This window comes from Platichthys flesus, chromosome 5, assembly GCF_949316205.1.
Source record: "Platichthys flesus chromosome 5, fPlaFle2.1, whole genome shotgun sequence".
Classification (NCBI taxonomy): Eukaryota; Metazoa; Chordata; class Actinopteri; order Pleuronectiformes; family Pleuronectidae; genus Platichthys; species Platichthys flesus.
The window spans coordinates 19141107-19162295 of record NC_084949.1 but is presented as its reverse complement, the minus strand read 5'-3'; the positions used below and the strand labels follow the sequence as shown (position 1 = coordinate 19162295).

The 21189-nt window shown below is 41.0% G+C and overlaps 1 protein-coding gene across 1 annotated transcript; it reads left to right on the top strand.

The window, feature by feature from the left end:
• Positions 1-16983: 16983 nt before the first annotated feature.
• Positions 16984-20952, top strand: cdkn2a/b (cyclin-dependent kinase inhibitor 2A/B (p15, inhibits CDK4)). Its single transcript, XM_062388610.1, has 2 exons — positions 16984-17391; positions 18938-20952. Exons 1-2 carry the CDS (start codon positions 17269-17271, stop codon positions 19187-19189), a joined length of 375 nt encoding a protein of 124 aa, XP_062244594.1. The 5' UTR covers positions 16984-17268; the 3' UTR covers positions 19190-20952.
• Positions 20953-21189: the final 237 nt, after the last annotated feature.

Sequence of the window (21189 nt, the reverse complement as noted above, 5' to 3'; positions counted from 1 at the left end):
TAGTGAGGGCACTTATTGGCATAATGCATTCCCTAGCCCCTTACCCTAACCATCCAAACTAAATGCCTAACCCTAACCCTAACCCTAACCCTAACCCTAACCCTAACCCTAACCTAACCTTAACCTTAACCTAAACCTAAACCTAAACCTAAACCTAAACCTAAACCTTATTATAACCCTAACCATAAAACCAAGTCTTAGCCCCAAAAACAGTCCATTAAAGGGGGGCCACAAAGTGAGGACCAGCCACAAGGTCCTCACTCTGCCCAAATGTCCTCCGTGGGTTGTAGACTCAAACTGGTCATCACGAAGATAGCTGTACAAGAGCACACACACAAATTCACAGAGATGATTTCAGGTTAATGTCTCAGGTGTTAGTAGTCAGGGCAGAAGTAACATAAATCTTTTGTTAAAGTACAATTACTCACTGAAAATGATGACCTCGTTAGTTACAATGAAAAAAAAATTATAAAATTGCAACTCAAATCACATCAGATGTATACATAAAATTGGACTGGTCATTTTTTTTGGCCAGGCACTTTCCTGGAGCTTCTATGTGTCGTTTGGCAAACATATATCTATTTTTTTTTTATTGTCTGACTGGCTGGACTCAACGCCTTCACTAAACAGCATCCGCAAGAAAATAGCGTGAAATGAATGATTAAGGTAAAACAAACATGGGGGAGGTGCTGGGAGACTGTGGGCCAAAAAAAAAGATAGGCCCCTAAGGCAGCTGCTGCTGGTGGGTTTTCTAAAGGAGCTTCTTCATCCCCAGTGGTTGATAGTGTTGGTAGAGGACACAGTGAGGAGGAGGAGGGGGAGGAGGAGGAGAAACATGAGGGTGAGAGTGTAGGGGAGCTAAACTTTCAGGATGGGCTAGTTTCCTGGCTCAACGATATAATGAGAGGATGATTAGCATCAGGCTACACGGTGTCCTGAAACCCATTAAGATCCTCTTAAAACAAAGCAAACAGTTACTATTGGTGAACAAACTAGTGCCTCTGTCGTGTTGATATTTGATAACACACCGATAGAACAAATTCTACTTTTATTAAGCCAGCTTGTTACTTTTATGACACAGCTGTAGCCGGTCTAATTCCATGGCAACGAGTAAAGGCCAATGTATGCTTCTCCGGAACTGTTACAGACAGACGGACCGGACGGACACTGTTTGATTCATAGTTCTCCGTTGCTGAAAACAATTGGGCGCCAGAACAGTAGGTGGCGCAATGGAAGACAAGCTCAGAGAAGGCTACCTCATGAGTTCCCAGAAAAAGTCCTCGTTCATTAATTACCTGCTCCCGGCTTTTCACACACACAGTCAACGATGGCAACTCAATAAAATAAAGTGACACCCTGCGGGTCATAATGCTTATTTTATTGTTTCTTAGCGCAGCGGTTCCCCGATCTTGTTTCCGAACTGCGTTGCCAATTCAACAGCTTGAAGCTACACGGAGGCAGCTAGCTTTCCCCTACCCACACACAGTCAGCAGGGACTCCCAATACTAACTACTACCAATTGTTTGCAGTTAGCATGGTGGCTAGGACGCTAGCGCTGTTATAAAAGTTTGTTATAACCGTATATGATCGTATACACATGCCGTCCAGGCTCCAACCAGCCACCGTCAGCCGGACAACTCCGCTGGCTTAACACACTTGTCACATTAATCGTAGAATCGTAGTTGTGTTTGGGTTTATTGTGATATAGGAAATGAAACAGGAAGTTTGAGGTCCGGAAATGATGTTGTTCCGAAATACTGTAGTTAGCGGACCAATCACAGCCAATGGCTATCCGTAGGCTCTCCGCCATGCCGACGTGTAGTTATAAAAATCTGAGCTGCACGAAAAGCTCTCCGAGGAGCCCGGAGAGGAGGTTCCATGGCAAAGAAGGGGTACTATCTGTCCGTGTCTGTCAAAACGGAGAAGCATAAATAGGGCTTAAGACTAAGGCCTCCCTTACGCAGGTGCACATAGACAACTGAGGTCAACTAGAATGTGTAGTTGTTCAAACTACACAAACTTTAAACTTCACTTTATTTACTCATACTAATTTGAAAGAGCACATGCTAATTTTTTTACTGACATGGACAAGTCCGCAAGAATGGACCGAAAAGACTTTGGAAACCAACAGATGTGTCCTTGCACCGACCAAGTCTATACACACACAGCTGTCCAACATATACAGGAGTAAATGCAAATCACTGGTCAATATCATAAGTGTAATTATGCATAAATCATAAATGGGTACAAGGTTAATGGAAATGAGTATCGACGAAAAAGGCAATGCTGCATATCTGATTCAAAATGTTATTAAACAGACAATGTTTTGATCCGTGTAGGATCTTGTCATGTCAAAATAAAGTTGTCACCACACTCATACAAAAAACAAAAGACTGTACAATAACAGGTGTGGGTTAAACATCCAAACAATGCTGAGAGATAAACCTAAAAACAACTACCAACTAATAAATCAAAAAGTAAAACACTACATTTTCCAATATATTGACCTTATTCTGAATAAGACATTAGTTCACAGTTTACATGTTTACAGAATATTTCCTTCCTTTTCCTATTTAAGAGCAGAGGCTGATTACGACTAAAATTTTAAAACCCCTGCTACTGTTTGCTTTTGTGTGTTTTCTTTTTAATTTAGGTTTCGTTATTTTTCTATCTTGTTGCCACTTGAGCTGAGATCATATGCTGTCAAGCAGTTGGTAACTACCAAATGGTGATGTCGCAAAATGCTGTGGAAACTCCATTAGGACGTTATGATGCGATTAAGAAGTATACATGTCTACATAATGCAACTAACGTTTGAATACTCTGCACGTCTTAATCTAGTTATTGCTTATTCTGAGTACGAACTTATTCGGTTAAAGGCCATCAGAAAATGCAGTTTACATGTCAGTGTCTTACTCAGACTATTGTCCTAATCAGGTTAATATTGGTGTCCATGTAAACGTGTCTTTATTCTACATTGATAACACTACATCACTTTGAGGAAACTAATAAATAAGCAACATGTATGTATGCACATGTACAAGATGGGACATCATGGTGGAAACGTGGTCCAGGGTGCATCTCCAGGAAGTGGGAATCTTACAGGTCTTTGTTGCATCATCCTCCTTTTTCGCTCTTCTCTCATTTCCTGTCTTTTTCTAAGTAGCAAGAACAAATATCCCTAAACCTTGTCTACTTAGTATGTGTTTTCAGGCCTGTTTGCTTCCCTTATATTAAAGTCACAGCAGAAAAAAATATATATAGTAGTGGTGTAACATCAGAGTCTCCTGTACAACTTCTGTAGTTCAGTAGGGCTTATGTTTGTTTGTGATTTAGGAGGAAAGTTCTCTTTTTACATTTGCATGACGGCTTTGAAAGCTGTGTAACTGTATTTAATGAAGACAAATGTAAATTCAAATGTATTCCAAATGTTTCTCCAAAATCCAGAAACAAAACTTTATAATGATTTATGCTTCCATTTCACATAAGATTTCAAGATCTATTTATTATACATTACTTAAACAACCAGCAGTAACTCAAACTATTCATTGGAGTAGTGTGGTGTAAAATATCCGTAAAAACTCCTTAAATAAAATTTGAGAAAAACCTGAATCTGACTGTGAACGCAGCAGAGCGAACGTGGCAGAACGCACAGTCGACTGCCCACAATCATTGCGGCTGTTATTATATTTCCCAGCTTTTTTTTTCTTTTTTTCGCCACAACTAGTGGAGGGTAATGGCTTCATTCTAAGTGGAATACATTTATCCTTCACAAATGTCAAAGTCTTGTTGTCACAGCTTCGTTGCAACAACAGCCGTGTCTGTGTGTGGCAAGCGGTTGCCCCATGGGCATATCACACAAACACACAGGCACGGAAACAGCCACGCATGCCCACACTCAAAACACACCTGTAAACATATACTGTGCGCCGGTATGTCATCAGCTGTCTCCTCCTCTCATCACATCCATACAAACATCTCCTCCTCCCCCATCCTCTCCCACCCCACCCTCCCATCCACACGCACAGCCTCCCCCGGTGTTGTGGCCTGCCCGTGACAGTAATTGAGGGAAGCTGGCCGGAACAGTGCAAAAGATGGGAGGGGGGAGGGTGGGAGGAGAGAGGGAGGGAGAGAGAGATGAGAGGAGGAAGGGAGGGGGGGAAACCATTCATCTGAGACCCATGGATGTGGAATGGCATATTACAGGTCTAATGTGTAATTAGATAGATAGGGAATAAGGTCAGTGTGCTCTGAGCTGGGGTGGTGGGGGGATTACTGTTGGCACAGTGCCATCTAGTGGCACGGTGGTAAACAGGAAGCACCATCCCATCCTCAGGTGGACGGTTGTGGTATAAATGGGGATCAAATTAGAAGTTAACAAAGATTGATGAAAATATTCCTGTGGAAATGATTGGGAGATTGTTTACCTGTCACCTGCAGAGCCTGGTGAGGAGGCGTTAGCTCGTTTTCTTCATCGCGTGCTGCCTCGTCTTCATGTCTCTGTGTGTCCCCCCCCGTCCTCCTTCATGCTTGTGTTTACATGTTGGCCTTGATAACACGGCGCTCCCTAATATATAATGAGAGATCCAGGCCTTCACCTTCCTTTCCTGACAACAGGTGCTCGGTCCAGACCTGGTGGAGACAGGCCGATCACATGACAGGAAGCTGCTCAAGCTCCTGGGCCAGTAGACACAGAAATTACCATCCGGGGGCGGGGCTTTAGTCCCTCCCTGTATTTAACATGAACGTCTTTGCAACTTTAAGCGTCATTGTTATTTCACTACAGATCAGGGTTTTTCTAATGCGCCCATGAAAGTACATGTAGTGTGTCTACAGAACCCATATGACAGTGTGCAGCATGTAGCTACACACAATGTGTTACCTGTGTTAAGGCTTCACCACTGAGTCTGTGGACAGATGTTCTGCAAGAGGAACTAAACAAAAAAACATTACGTCACAGAGTTGTGAAGCTCATTAACATTATTCGAGCGTGAATGTTTTTAACTCACCGTCGTCTCTGTTGTGTGTCGGTACAATGGGGATAATGTACCAGCTTAGTGTGTGTGTGTTGTGCTGACAATTCACACAACAGCAATTTTGATAATTGATTAATTCAATTAATTCAAATGCACCCACATTTCCTGGTTCCGGCTCCTCGCCTATGAAGATTTTATGATGTTATTTTAAACAATTAAATCAACACCCCTGCCATGATAATAACAATAATAATAATGAGAAATAAAAGAAAGATTCCACCCCTGACTAGCCTGCGTTTTAAACACAGCTCAGCACATTATAATATAAACCTGTGTGTGTGTGTGTGTGTGTATGTGTGTGTGTATGTGTGTTCGTGTGTGTTTGTCTGTGTGTGTGTGCGTCTGTGTGTGCGTGTGCGCATGTCCACGTTGGCACACTCCTCTATCGTTCTATTACATGGGCCAGTGACTGCGCCATCTCTCCAGTCTCACCCCTCTGCTCTCCCAGACGTCTCATATTGCCCGGAGGGATGGTGTTGATGTGGAAGGCAGAAGGGGGGGGGGGGGTGTAGGCGGGTGACTACACAAATGATCTGTCTGAGAGCAACTCAAACTGCACAGCCGCAGCCTCTACCTGCTCTCTGCAGGACTTCCACACCCGACGCTTGGGCCCAATATCTCACACTTGTTCTGTTCACTCGCTGCTGCTGTTGGCAATTGTTCACTGGGACAACAGAATGAGCGACGAGGCGGTGGTGTGAGATACAGATGTGACCCAAAGTCTGATATCATGTTCTGTTATAGTGAATAAGCTTTAAGAGGTTTAAGCCTTTTGGGATTATATGGCCAACCCCCATGTATGTAGGGCTCCACGTGCTCTTTCTCAATTTTACTTAAACACATTCATTATTTTATCATGAAAATATCTTGTTTCTTCTTTTAAAGTCATTGTGACTCTAAAACTTAATATTTACCATAGAACTGAACACTTCCATGCAGGTGGAAGGGTGGAATCAGCCCAAGTCGATCCCACGTCTGTATTTGAATTTAGAAGCAATTCTGCCCTCTGGTGGTGAAATGACAACACTCCACTGAGTCTACTGCAGTTGAACTTTGGGTGCTGGTTGTGAAATAAAGATCATGAGGACGTGATGACTGTCAAAGAGCAAAGGTCTGTCATTAAATGTACGTCACTGAATGGAGTCGCACGAGTCCCGTGACTCAACACGGGTTGATCATGTGATGTTATTCCTTTCAGATTGGTAGGTTTCTCTTTCTGTTCATCTTGCAGTTTAAAATGTTTTCAGGTGGGAGTTTGTGACATCCAGGCCCAAGTTTCCAAAACACTGTTGTTTTAGATGTTTGTGTGAATGGGAAGCATCGATTCACGGTGTTTGTCAGTGTCTTTATAAACCTCCCTTTGTTTCTGAAAGCATGTTTAGGGTCTATCAGGATTTGAATCATATTCTATCTCCATTATTACACTACATGTCATTTGGCAGACACTTTTATCCTTACAATTAGTACATTTAAAAAAAACAAATTATGAGGGGCCATTTACGGGTTGAGTATCTTGCCCATGGACACTTCGGCAGGAGGACGGGGAAGAGGGAGGATAAAACCGCAACCTTCTTGTGAATGGAGGTGAGTGATATTACTCCACTGAGTGATAGTCTCAGATGAGTCAATGAGCAGCCCCGTCTCTCCACCACACAGGATGTCTGCATACACGGGAGGAGTGGGTGTGGAACCAGATGATTATGGACCAAATTCACAGCGAGATTTATTCAAAGATCCAGTGTCAAATATTTGAGTGAAAGGGATCTATCAGCAGAAATTGAACATTAAATAATCCTAGTGATGTTTTCACTAGTGTGTTTCATCTAAATTGTTTTCCTGAGTCCTTTATATTTAAATACTTTACAGTATATCTACATCAGGAGCATGTCCTCTCTAAGGAGGCCCCCATGTTTTTTTACAGTAGCACAGACAACTGGAGCTGATCACAGGTTCTCTATCATGTTTGAAGGGGAGGGTGAGGTGAGGGGTAGTCAGCTGCCACATGCAACTTCACCACTAGATGTCACTAAAATCTACACACTGAACCTTTAAAGCTTTTACTTTTACCAATCCTGGTAAATGGTCTGGACTCTTCTAGTCTTGATGGTCACTCACTGCAGTTTACAGGACAGTTTGGCCATTCACACATTCATACCATGCATCTATGTGTAGCATTATCTCGATTGAGATCACTCACAAACTGCACAGCCGCCATGTGCAAGTTGGAGTTCAGTGTCTTGCTCATGGACACCTGGGCAAGCCAAATTAACCATCATCATTGTAAATCAAGGTCATCAGTCTAAGATCAGAGCTCTTAGTTCTCTGGAAAACAAAAACAACGGGGCAGAGATAACTGAGCCCTCAGCACAGAGCAAGTGTTTCTGCTGGAGCTGCATATTATCTCCATGATCTGCTCTGTAAATATACAAACACACTGCATGCTTTTTTATGTCTCTAATAAAAGTGGGAGGTATGGATACTTTGATAAAACATGTGGAATTACAGGATGAAGCGTCATGAAATTGTCTACTGTCAGATTTATTTAATTTTTCTTGCTAATCTCTCTCTTCGCTATAAATATCACAGACATTAGTCAGTCTGCTTCTCAGCTGAGCACAAAGGGATTTTGGCCACACACAAGCACACACACTCACAACGACACACATACACTCACAACGACACACACACACACACTCACAGATACACAGACACACCTCCACTGGCAGACGTGACTCACTTTGGCTGGAACTCAATGGGGGGAAGTGCTGAGCTGAAGAAAAGGCCCAAGTTTATCGAGGCCAATATCTGGAAACTCAGCCCGACACCATGTTAGTAGCCTTGATGTGCTGTGACTACTTTTTTCTCAAAGTGTTTCCAAATCACAGAAAATAGCGATTACAAGTATTACAATTATTTCAAATACAAATATATGCAAATAACTATTGACATATTAGCTAAACCAGGTGTTTAGCTGCACACTGTTGAATATATTTTTAAACCAATATAAAAAAAAGGAAAAGTGAAAAGACGGTGAGTTAAAAAATACAAAAAGGGGACAATAAGGGATTAATTGATACTTGACAATAATGTATTTTCTTTACAAAGCTTTCCCTGGTGCTTCCCTCCTAGACCATACACTGAAACCTCTGCCACAATATGATGCCCGTGAGTCAGCAGTCTAGATGTGTTGTCAGCAGGTTGTCAGAAATGAAACTAGAATGCTACTCAGTAAAACACATACCTCTACGCCAATCGAATATCTAATCACTTTATTGTCCCCATAAGGAAATTTTCCGTGAGGCCAAAGTGCGACAGCTGCTGCGCCAAATTACACACTGACAGATAGATATATGGCTGATTATTTTTAAGACAAACTATTACCTCAGAAATCTGCGACACTGTTGAAAAACTGAGTATTTTGCAATGATACAGAAAGCTTTCTTACACCAAGTTTTACGTTGATTCATATATTAATTTCTGCATAATCTTTCTTACAAGCCATAAAGCCACTGTTTCTTTTCTGCATGAACTTCAGGTGCTGCCACTAATCACTGACATAATAAGAAGGAATGATGTCACCTTCCTGTTAATGATTACTGAAAGGTGGAAGTGAAAATCACCACTGTTTGCTCTCCTGGCTCATAAAAGGTGGAATGAGCTCCCCATCGACATCCGGACTTCCGAAAGTTTACACATCTTCCGCCGCAAACCAAAAACACAACTCTTCTGACTAGGCCTTGAATAACATTTTGAAACTAACAATTTAGTAGCACTTAAATGGCACTTACTTATAGCACTTTGTAGTTTTGCTTTATTTTTGACGAAATTGTACTTTCTTGATTCTTGTTGTTCTGGGTTTGTACCCTCGGGGTTGAATGCACTTAATGTAAGTCGCTTTGATAAAAGTTTTGGCTAAATGAAATGTAAAGTAATTTAAAGTGAAGTTATCCAATGCGGCCTTTATGACCCAGGCTGGATAAGTGTGTTCTCATCCTGCCCACTAGCTGGAAAAATTAACCACCATAAACCAACCATAAAGTACATTTTAATATCTCCACGCACACGGATCATCTCAGGATCAGTGTGTGTCCAGGTCCGTCACATAGTTGGAGCTAAGCTAGGTCAACTTTCTAACCACTTACCTGACAGTTTATTCTTTCTATGCTTTCTCATTCTTTCCTTTATCTATTCCCACACGTCTACTGAATTTACCCAGCGGTTCGAGGCATATGTATGTGGGCGGTGACTGCTCTTAGTGCATGTGACTGGCTGACCAGGAAAAGGGAAGCGGAAGCAAAGCCCCAGTGCTATCAGCGATTCCTCCCTCCTCAGCCCGGATCTCCACTCAGGCAAACCCCGGAAAATCTGTGGCCTTATATGCCTCTGACACAGCTCATCAATTTTATGACCCACACACACACACAGAGGCAAACCACACTACACTGAGCAGTTACTGTCTGCGTGTACGTGCTCAACAGACACAATCAAACCCAAACACAATGATTCACTGTGCTGTCCGTGTTTGGCAAGCAAACCCCACACTTACTCTACAGGGCTATAACCTAATGAGAGAGACAGAGGGATGAGGAGCAATGAAAAGGGGCAAAGCCCTGTCAATATGCTCCTATCGACTTCCGGCATGAGTTAATTACATTTCATGTCATTTAGCTGATGCTTTTGTCCAAAGCAACTTGCATTTTCAGAACACTCAGCATTTATGAGGGGCCATTTTAGGGGTTCAGTATCTTGCCAAGGACACCCGCTCTATCCCCTAGGCCACACTCTCCCCGGTTAAGAGTGTTGGCCTTTGTTGTTTTAGCTTAGGTTGGAGGTCTTCAGTAGTCTTGAGAGATGTCATTATCATTATCATCAAAAGTTCTCTTGACATCTTCGTCTGTGACTGAAACTCCGGTGAAAGCCTCTCGCATTTCAATTCAATTCAGTTTTATTTGTACAGCACCACATCATATTATAACGTTATCTCCAGGCACTTTACATAGAAGGTCGAGACCCTATTAATTATTGACAAACCCAATAGTTCCCAGAATGGGCAGCACTTTTGCAACTGTAGAGAGAAAAAAGTTCCTCATCCACTGGAAGAAAGCAGAACCAGACTCAATTTAGGTCTAAAGAAAACAGAAATAATGTATTCTACGAACATCCAACACCCTACCAGTAAGAAAATGTTCACTGAAACAGGATCAGTTACCATGAGGGCGTGATGCCACATTTACCAAGAGGCCAGATAACATTTTTTTCACTGTGCTTCACATTCAATGAGCACAACACATTCCAGGAAATGTAAATCATAATCCATACGATAATATCACACACGCCTCCAGTGGACGGTAAGTGTGTCACTATCATCTACACTCAGTATTCACTGAATTATTAAACTGATTTGCCATAATAAATATGTCAGCATCTCCCTAAATTATCTTGTGATGAAAAGCTTAAGCATGTGATGAATCTCCTATTTAGATAGGAGCAAAAATGTAATGCATCACAAACACAAAATAACACAGTGCAGATAGATAACCAGATTTATATTTAGAGACACTTTTTTTCCCAGAATGAGACCAGTCTGGTTAGAGAACCATTTGCCAGGCAGCTGTTCAGTAATACATGTTGTGGTGTTACTATTAAGTGTAACACAAGATACTGCCTGTTTACAACTGTCCTTTACATAAAGTAGCATTTAGTGTGAATTTGTTCTGACACAGAGCCATAACCAGAGGAAACAAAAAACAGTTTGGGTTTCATGAAGCAAACCATTGTCTGACTGTCCTCAAAAAAGCGATACAAAGCATTCACTGATCTGAGGCCACTTCCTCTTGGATAAATTGTCTTCATTTGTTTACAATATCAGATAACTAAGAATTTCAGAACTACTAAAAGAAAAAGCAGAAACTATTTAACTCTTAGAGTGGATTCAGTTTAGGAGATGTATCTTTATCTCATATAAGGTCTGTATCACATGTGATGTAGTTTGCATATGTATCTGTGGCTTTAGATTGTATTGTAGACAATATGTGTAATTTCAATCAACCGTGTGCAATATCCATTTGTTTGAGTTATTATTGTATTTCTTCTACATTAGATAGCTTTAATACCTACTAAGAAATACCCATAGTTTTTTAAATTACAACCCCACCTCCCAAAGTTGAGACGGTGTGGAAAATGAAAATGAAAAGACAGCAGTGATTTCTAAATTTGAGTTTGACTTGTGTTTCATTGCAGACAGTAGGAACATTTTATTTTATGTTTTGTCTAGTCAACTTCAGTTTAATTGTAAATATATATCCAATCCTGCCATTCAGGCCTGCAACACATTCCAAAGAAATTGGGACGAGGGCAATTTAGGGTTGGCAATGAGGTAGAATGGTTAAAAAATTAGGTGATGTGAAATAGGTGATGTCAACAGGAGATTGTAATCATGATTTGGTACAGAAGAAGCATCCAGGAAAGGCCGAGCACTGTAGGAGCAAAGATGGCCAGAGGATCTGCAGTTTGCCAACTGTCGAAATGTTTAAAAACAGTGTTTCTCAAAGAAGGATAGGAAGGGATTCGGATATTTCATCCTCTATGGTGCATAACATCATTAAAAGACTCAAGGAATCTGGGGGAATTTCAGGGCATAAAGAGCAAGGGCTCAAGCCTGAGCTGACTAATCGTGCTCTTCGATCCCCCAGACAATAGTGCATCAGGAGCCGTTCGTTATCTAAAAGCAATATAACATTATTGGCTAATTCCCTAAACATCTTTTAAGTGTCGGGAAAAGGAATGGCAAGATCATAAAGTGGTAAAGGATTTAAATATGTTCCAATAATCAAAATTAAAATATGTGTTTATTTGGAAAAAACAATACAATTCATCAGGTCAAACGTCAAATAATGTGCTTTTGTATTGTTTTTATTGTAATAAAGGTCAAAGGTCATTTATACTTTTTCTGATTTGGGGTTTTACATTTGTGAGCTACATATCTCAATAACAATAAAGGGAATGTGTTGCAATGTATTGGTATTTTAAATAATTTATTTTAATCATGGATTATTTGTTTATTTTTACTGGGTGAAGAGAGAAGGCATGGACATTTTTGAGCAGTTAGTTTGGATGTATAATATGTCTAATACATATGAAATGATATTTGTAATTATATGAGGTAAGCCTTGGCAGAGATATCTCAAGTTCCCTTCCAGTTCTTGTGTGATTTACTTTACTGAATTTAAGCAAATATGTAAGACGGGAAAAGAACAAAGGTATTCCAAACTAGCTGCACATTCAGACTGAATGAATGGATCAATTATGTGTGTTAACCTCAAGTATAAAGCAGAAGCCCCCCCCCCCCCCACCCCCCCCTGTCTGGCTGTTATCCCTCTGCTCATGAAAAGTGTCAACATAACAAAGGGTTTATCTGCAATACAGTCTCCCAAATCGTGTGTGTTTAACCTAAGTCACAGCTCGTGATGTGCCTTTGATGAAATGCGCAGTCTGCAAATAGCGGCGGAAGGGTTGAATCAGTGCGAAGGTCTTAACCCTGGGAATACATGAGTCATAGCGAACCATAACACAGGGATGCATTGACATGTTGTGCAATTAAGGTTGGTGTTGAGATCGCATACTTCGCCTCAAGGAAAATACTTTTTATTAAATCATTTTTAATCATCTGGGAAATGTCACAGTGGGATGAGACATGAATAACGTCGGGGAGATGCAATTAAAAACAGAACAATGTGAAAGGACAGTGTGTGAGCCGGGGCCGGGCCTCTGCTCACCACAGCACGGTGAAATACCACACAACGTGGAGAGTTGCAGCAGCCGTGGTTTTCTACACAACTTATGAGAAAAGCTAACTGCAAAGTGTCTGCTGATAGCACTGGGTATAACCGCCAAACCGAGGGGAGGTATGACAGTTAGTGGCATACTTGTCCTCGCGCTAAATGTATTTATTTGACATAATGTTGCTCTGAAGAGGAGGAAATAAACCACAAAGATTAACTTTGACCAATCCACATGCTTGAAAGGTAATTATCGTTGGCCTTTTCTGCATCCAACAGGTTTCTTATCGATGTGGAGATGAGAGGGGACGAGTGGTCAGAAGAGTCCCAGCACCTGATCAAGAACTTCTACATCCTTTCATACTCTTAATTGTGTGTGTGAAAAAAACCTTAAGCAATTGGAACGTAACAGATTAAGATGTTTTCAAGTCGTCATTCTGTCTCTGGCATTGGGATAAGATCTCAGTCTCCATTCTTAAGAAGATAATAACAATCTTAACATGACTGGTAGTGACCCACACTTGTTATCTGCTCCCTCCCATGTGGTAGAACTAGTGCAGAGTCGAAATGCTAGAAATGAACCGTTTGCTTGACCTGTGGAAATTCGTGTTGCAGCTTTTCTTTCTGAAACTGGTCTAGGTGACCTGCAGTAGTTGAACCAGGGCAAAGACCCAGCTGCAACACCCACAGGGCGCCGGTTGCCTGTTTGCACAAAGTTTATTCATATTGAATGTAGCGTGCGCCAACACCAAAGTTTACACTGCTCCTCCTCCCGCCCTCAAAACTACATATGCAAAGTGTGAGGCCAATAAGATCAACGGTTCTTTGGATATGCAAGCCACACACAGACAGACAGAGACTTCTTCTGTAATAAGAAGATAGATAAGCAGTTAGAAACTTAAATACTGAGATGTTTTGATTGATTGATTATTTATTTAAGCCTCAGAAAACACATTGAGGAATAAGACCCTCATTTACAATGATGCCGAGGGTAAAATGAAGAGTTAATACATTGAAAGAAAGAAAAAAATAATAATAAGAAGAAAAAAATAAATAAATCAGATGCAATAGAAGTTTCTATTGTACTTGACCAAGAATCTTCTTCTCTGTCGACAGATCTATGTTGATATAAAAACGTGTATTAAAGCGAGGACAACCGAGGCTCCACAGCCGACATCAATTAGAAATTCAGCAATCTGTCATCATGTTTCATGTTCTGCCGCTGCAAATTCTGCACTTTAAACTAGATTTAGCAGAAACGGAAGCAATCGGAATGATTGGAATTTTGTAAACCTCTGAAGTGCCAGACATTGTAATCGTTCAGCAGTAAAAAGGACAAACAATAAAACCATTCAAAACAAGTAATAAAAGGGGATTTCAACCGAACAGTCAGCAGGAGGTGATTTCATGCACTGGGCATCAGAGCAGGTATTCCCCTTCTCAGCTCTGGAGGATTGTGGTGTGGGTGGAGCGTAGGTGTCAGTATGCAAAGTCCAATTTGGCAAAGATTTCATTCATTCATTCTCAGAAGACATATGCTGTAACATTAAAATACCAAGAAACCAAGTGCAATACTGAGGAATGCAACTCTGAGGAGGATCAGTGAGAAAGACCTCACAACAGATTACAATAATGCCCTATTGACCACTTTCCTCCAAACTAAGCTTCTAAATTTAGCAAAGAAGAGGAGGACTCTCTTCCTGAAGCATTTCTTCTGACCAAAAGAGCGTTCCAAATGCACTGATGTCATGAAGTCGAGCCCCACAAAGAGAAACCGCTGCGGCAGACATGTTTGATGATGGCCTCAGCTGTTATTAAAAGCCAGCTTTAATTGTCCCCTTCAAAGTCCCTCTGATGCTGTGTAGAAATCTAACCTGTTTACTCTGTCATACTTTGAACCGAACATGAAAGGCATAAAGCCATAATGTCTGCCATCCCGGACACACAAACACAGAGAAACGCACACACAGGCACACACATGCACGCGCACACAGGGGACTTCCAAACCAACACACCTCCACCCACACGCTGCTGCTGCAGGCTGCGAGGCCACAGGCGAGCACACATTCCACACTTGTCCTCTCACCTTTACACAGATAAACTAAGAATTAAGATTCTTGAAACACACACCACCACACTGTGACCTCAGCACACTGTATGACCGAACGCTCCTCCAGCTGCAGCTGCAAGGAGAAACCCATTCTCACATCAAGTGAGCTCAACCAATTATTTGCCTCACCTTAATTTCAGTGAAAAAGAATATACTTGTTATGCATCTTTTATCATTAAGACATGTAATCATTTCATTAAAAAAATGAATACAACTTGGTATTTAATATGGATTATATAGGACACAGCTCTAGCTCCGTCTTGATTGACTTTGACCTTAACATGCTGTTTATGCAGACATGCATCGTGATAAATAAACACTGATAAATTGTCTGTATTAATATGGAGCTTTTCTAGTCCGCATAATGATTCAGCACTTTTTCTATGGGGGACAATTGTTTTTTTTTTTAAAGAACTGACAGTCAGAAGAGATTTGCTCCAGCCGATCATGACTCCCAAAGGGTTCTGCAACTCTTAAAGGATTCGCAGTATAGCCAATGGATGGATTGATAGATAACTCCAACCTAAATTATCTTATATTAATACATTTAATAAACTATATTTTGCTGGATATTAGTACGATTGTGAAAGCAAATCCTCTACCTGTAACAAGGTAATTGTAAATAGTGGGATGCCTTCTATTTACTTTTGTAAAGGAGCCAATTTCTGATTCCACCTGAGGTCAAATCTAAATATAAAAAAAGGGCCTTCAGGAGTTTAACAACTGTTGGGCTGTAATTTTTCTGATAGATTTGAAGGAGTCTTTTCCAGGGAGTGGTCAGAGCTTTTTCCATTTTTTAATCACAGAGATTTTTTATAAATGTTGACATATATTGTTTTATCTTTGTGTGTAACTCTTGTTTTGATTGCTTTTCTTTTTATTTCTTTTCTTCTGCATCTCTTAAGCCTACATAGATTTAGAAAGTGCTATATAAATAAAACTTATATAATAATGACATTCACTTGGATTCCCTGGCCAATTCCATCCTCGTAAGCTTTTCTAAATTTGGTCCGGGTCCCGTGTCAACCTGAAATCAGCATCACTCAACACGACTCATAATGAGACTGATATAAGGAACTGCTCATCTGCCCACAGCCATTCTGAATCAGCAACATCGAACATTTCATATTTCTCTCCGTCAACTTACAGGACGTGTGTGTATCGTAGAAACTGTCCAGTTTCGAGCTGATTAGCGCACTTTGAAATGATGAAAAGAGAGAGAGGGGGGGGGGGGGGGGGTGAAAAGTAAGATCTTGCTATGAATCAAATTCAAAAGACTAAACTTTTCAACGTTCATCCTCAGGTCAGTGACATCCCGGATTCAATCTGACGGGGAACGCGTTGCATCCTATTTCCAATACCGACGCAGCTAGCCACCATTATTCCATCTCTCCTCACCTCCCACACATACATTCATTTACTGATCGATTATCGGTTACACTCCCAATAGAGGCCTCGCGTTCTGTGTTTCTCCTCCACCATTCACAGCAGTGGTGAAGGTCGCTAAACAAAAAATACAACACAATAATGGCACATGTATCCAAATGTGAGTTAGTTGAAAATATTGCCCGGGTATTTCAAATATAGCTCCAAATAATGACTTAGTATCTCAAAAATAACCACTGAGTATCTGAAAACATGACTTGGTATAAAATATTTTCTCTGTATCTCAAAGAAAAGAGTTAGTAACTGAAAATAAAAAAAAAATAATATGTCAAAATAACGACTTTGTGTGCCAGAATATGAGTAAGTACAAAATAATGACCTGGTATCTTATTTCAACTTTTGAATCTCATGATTGTTTATTTGTTATCGATCTTTTTTCACTGACGTAAATGGGCTTCCACAGATTCCCAGTGAGGCGCAGTGAATAAACAAGGTGGGAACTAAAAGCTGGAAGCTGTCGGACATTGCTCGGACTTTTATGCCTCCGTTATCTCTGTCACACCGGAGGAGCGCGTGCATGGCGCCGAGCAGAGGGAGGAAGACGCGCGATCGAGCTGTCAGAGAGGAGAGCTGGAGCAGGGGCGCATGCGCACCATCGAGGCCATGCAGCCGGAGTGTACGTCACCCCATTCAAAACAGAGGCAAGCCCGGACACACACCGAGCGAGAGACCGCTCTGCACGACCGATCCTCCCGCCTCAGACATCAGCTGAGGTCCGCTGACCCGAACACACCCCCCCACCTCCGGCTCGCTCCCGTGTGTCTCCGATATTAGCATTAGCTGCTGCTTCTTTCCTCAGTGAGCATCACGCTACCTGCCCGGGCGACTGCTCCACGATCCTCCACGATCCTCCACGGAGCTCCCCGCTGCTCCCCGCTGCTCACTCCGGGACATCGCGATGGTTTTCGAGGATGAGCTGAGCACCGCCGCGGCGAACGGACGCACCGCGGATGTGGAGCGTCTCCTCCAGGCGGGGGCGGACGTTAACGGCCTGAACCGATTCGGACGGAGGGCTCTGCAGGTCGGTTTCATCAAGATGCGCGTCATCGGCCGGGGGAAAAGTTCAGTTTGACGCCTAAATGCGTCTCGTGTTAACATCGAATGGCGACAGAATAACGGGGGAAGTGGAGTTATGGTTATTTATTATATTGTTCTTTTACTTATTTGGTGAAAAAGCAACGCATGTGAGCCAGACGCAGTTCCCCGTGAGTCGTGGGGCCTGCTTGGTCACACTCAGGCAGTTTTAGCATTTTCAGAAAACTCACTTCGAAGCTAAATTAAACACAAGTGCACGTTTTATGGATTCTTAAGATTTCTTGCACGAGTTACTAAAGTCATTGACTGCTGTGACTTTGGATCACTATTTATTTCGCACTGCGTTGTTTTGGATGAGGCCCACATGTGAGGAGGAGCGGCCTTATCATGGAGAAGCAAAGTCACGTTAAAAGTAGAAAGTAATGTTATTATAATAAAGCTTCCATTTGCTTGTAGTTGACTTTAATCCGCAAAACAGTAGATCATTCAAGCGGGTGTTGATTTTAGCTTTCTTTACTTCTTTCTGTCTTTTCTTGCCATCTTTCTTTCTTTCTTTCTTTCTTTCTTTCTTTCTGTCTTTCACTGCAGCAGTTAAACAGCGTTAGAGCTTCTGCTGAAAACCACTACGGACAATAATGTATAATACTGAACGTTTTTTTTGTTTCTTTTTTAACATTTCTATTATAAATAATAATAATAAAAGGGATAACCCATCTCAAAATTCAGATAGATTCTTTGTATCTTGCGCAATCAAGCTTTATTGTACGGAGGGGGGTATCCACTTTTTAACTTTCTATTTAAATAAGTTGAATGAAATATAATTTAAGTTATTAAGGTGGAGGAAAACGAAACTAAAGTTGTAACGAGGCCTAGAAAAGGCCTGTGGCGCAGGAGCCACATCATTTGGAAGTAGAATGTGATGCTGGCCTTTTCCTATTGCTTTGTTTCAGTGCGTCGTATGCTCCACTGGATACACGCACACACACGCTCATATCTCCTATAACATATAATAGTCAGGAGGAAGTTCGATGTAGTTAATGGCTGACAATGTTTTCTCATACTGGTTTTGTGCCTCAGGAAGTTTTTTCATTGGTAGCGTCAGTCCTGAATAGTAATGTTGTACTTTAGTAGCACTTACAATGGCACTTACTTATTAGCACTTTACAGTTTTGCTTTATTTTGAAGAAATTGTACTTTCTTGATTCTTGTCGTCCTGGGTCTGTACCCTCGGGGTTTATGCGCTTATTGTAAGTCGCTTTGGATAAACGCGTCAGCTAAATGAAATGCAATGTAATGTAATGTCATGTACTTTGTACTTTAAATCCTCAAATAGCCTTTGAATATAACGGGGAGAAACAATAGTAAAATGTGTTATTGTCTCAGTGTGTTTTTATTAAATTGCAAACGGATCAATGCATCCATTTTTGGTACTTTCTGCTTTTATAATCCTTTTCCATGTTTTCCATGTGTGCAGGATGATCCCATTAAATACATGTGGATCTGTCTAAGTCTGTACATCTGTGTTAATGAAGGTGATGATGATGGGGAGCGAGGCGGTGGCTCGGCTCCTACTCACTCACGGAGCGGATCCCAACGTGGCGGACAGCAGCACCGGGAGCACGCCGCTGCATGACGCGGCCAGGACGGGCTACTTGGGCACCGTGCAGCTGCTGGTGGAGCACCAGGCTGACCCAGACGCCCGGGACAACGAACAACGTCGGGCCGTGGACTTGGCGGACGAGTACGGCAACAAGAACGTGGTTGCCTTCCTGGAGGATCCGTGAAAGCCACCGTGCTGCGGGCCGTTGTGAACCGGGAGGCAGAGCTCCTAGAGGCGGGCCCCGCTGCGGAGGTCTGCAGCCTCAAACCGCCTCGTCCCGCTCAGTGACTGCTGTGAGATCCGTTTTTTATTTATTTATTTCATTTAAACAAGATGCTTCACTTCTAACGAATTCAGGGTCATCGACAGGCACAGCTTCGCTAGCGTGCTGCAATAAGAATCTAGATGCTGTCACACCTCTGTTTTTATTTATTTGTTAGCTTCAGTTGTGTCATTGAAATACTCCAATAAGTGTATACGCATCCAGTTGAGGGTTTTACTGGAATAGTTGTATAGTATAGTATTTTTTATGTATCCTTGTGTTTGATTTTCCTCATACTTCCAATAAGCACACTGCATTTTGAAAAGTTTGCCATGAAAGACATTAAACCAAAAGCACAACCAGGCATTATAAAAATGTGTGCACATTTGAACATTAGTGTCTTTACTGTGATGTACTATTCTGTGAGAATTATCCCTAGAGTCCAATTTCCTCTTCGTAAACATGAGCAACAGATCTGGGATATGCACTTTAATTAAAGTCCCTGAGGACATTTACTCTAAGGTACCAAAAAAACTAAAATAATCAATCTATGATTATTTATATTTGAAATTTGTCACAAGTTTGAAGACCTAAAATGTTAAAGCACTTTTGAGCCCCTGGCAGAAAATTGAAATATTTTGAATAAGGTAACTTTTCTTTGTATTTGCAGCTACAGCTTTTTTAAAATATATATATTTATGATCGGATACAGGAAACTGCTACATATAACCACTGCATGAATTCTGATTATGGCTCTTTATCATGTTCTTACTGCCGCTCTGGATTTCACTGTTAGAAACACTGATCAGATCAAGGCTAACGGAACATTCATTTATCAGCACTGAAAATGTTCAGGAGGCTAGAATAGACACTATTTGACAGAAAACTGTTAATTTGTCAGAAGCTACAATAATGAAGCACCATGTTTGTGTAACATTTAAGCTTTTTCTAATTAAAGGGAATCAGGTTTAATCTGCACTTCAGATAAGTTGCAATGTGAGTTTGTAATGTGTGTGAAATAAGTGACAATAATCATCTACCCTTTTCTCAAATTAACATTAGCTTATAGTTATATTTCAGCCTCTATAGTTAGTGCAATCAAAATAAGATTTAGCCCCAAACCCACGACATGTCTGTTTTGTCTCTTTTGGAATTACAGGCCTGAACACACTGTTTGTGAATCAACAGAGGAACCAACAAATGTCAAGCTAAGAATATGACGAAACAATTACAGCTAAATTTCTGTCCAGCAAACATTCCTACTTTGAAAAGAAACTCAAATCTGAATGGAAAAATCCAGAAGACATAACTACACCAATACTTTATCCTTTACACTTCCTCTATATATTATTTTTTAACTCAAATTCAAACTGTAAATACTTCGAAATGCATTCTTGCACAGGCTCACATTTTACTGCACGTATTCTGATCAAGACAAAACGTGAACTCAGCTCTTTGAAGTCAAAATGTCTTGGACCCATTTCTGCTGAAACTAAGTTCATAACGTTGAGACAAGGCAACGAAGAGGAAATGCAATGAGACTATTTTTAGATACTCTGCATAGTGACAAGATTCAGTTGCAGCAAATGAAGATGAGGACATGAGTGGCTCTAAAGACCCAGCGCTCCTACAAAAATCCCAATATCATTAGTTGATGATGAATCCAAAAGTGTATTGAACATTTTCTGCTCAAAAGTGTGTTTCTCCTGGGTCTATAAATGCAGAAATAAAATGCTGTAAAAGCTCTGATTATCTGATTCAAAAAAAAAAGTAGAATTAATACAAATTAGAGTATTCCACCAGATATAAAACTGTTCCCAAGTAAGCAAAGACAAATATTGCCAAGAACAAGAATTTATTCAAACTATTTTGCTGAAGTGTTTGCAGGTATTTAAAACTTTTTTAGTAGTGTAGTATGACGA

What these genes read in the sequence shown, in the direction of transcription:
- cdkn2a/b (XM_062388610.1), top strand. Translation starts at nt 17,269, where the DNA reads ATGGTTTTCGAGGATGAGCTGAGCACCGCCGCGGCGAACGGACGCACC. An exon ending in TCGGACGGAGGGCTCTGCAG is followed by an intron (nt 17,392 to 18,937) that starts GTCGGTTTCATC and finishes GTGTTAATGAAG; the next exon opens with GTGATGATGATGGGGAGCGA.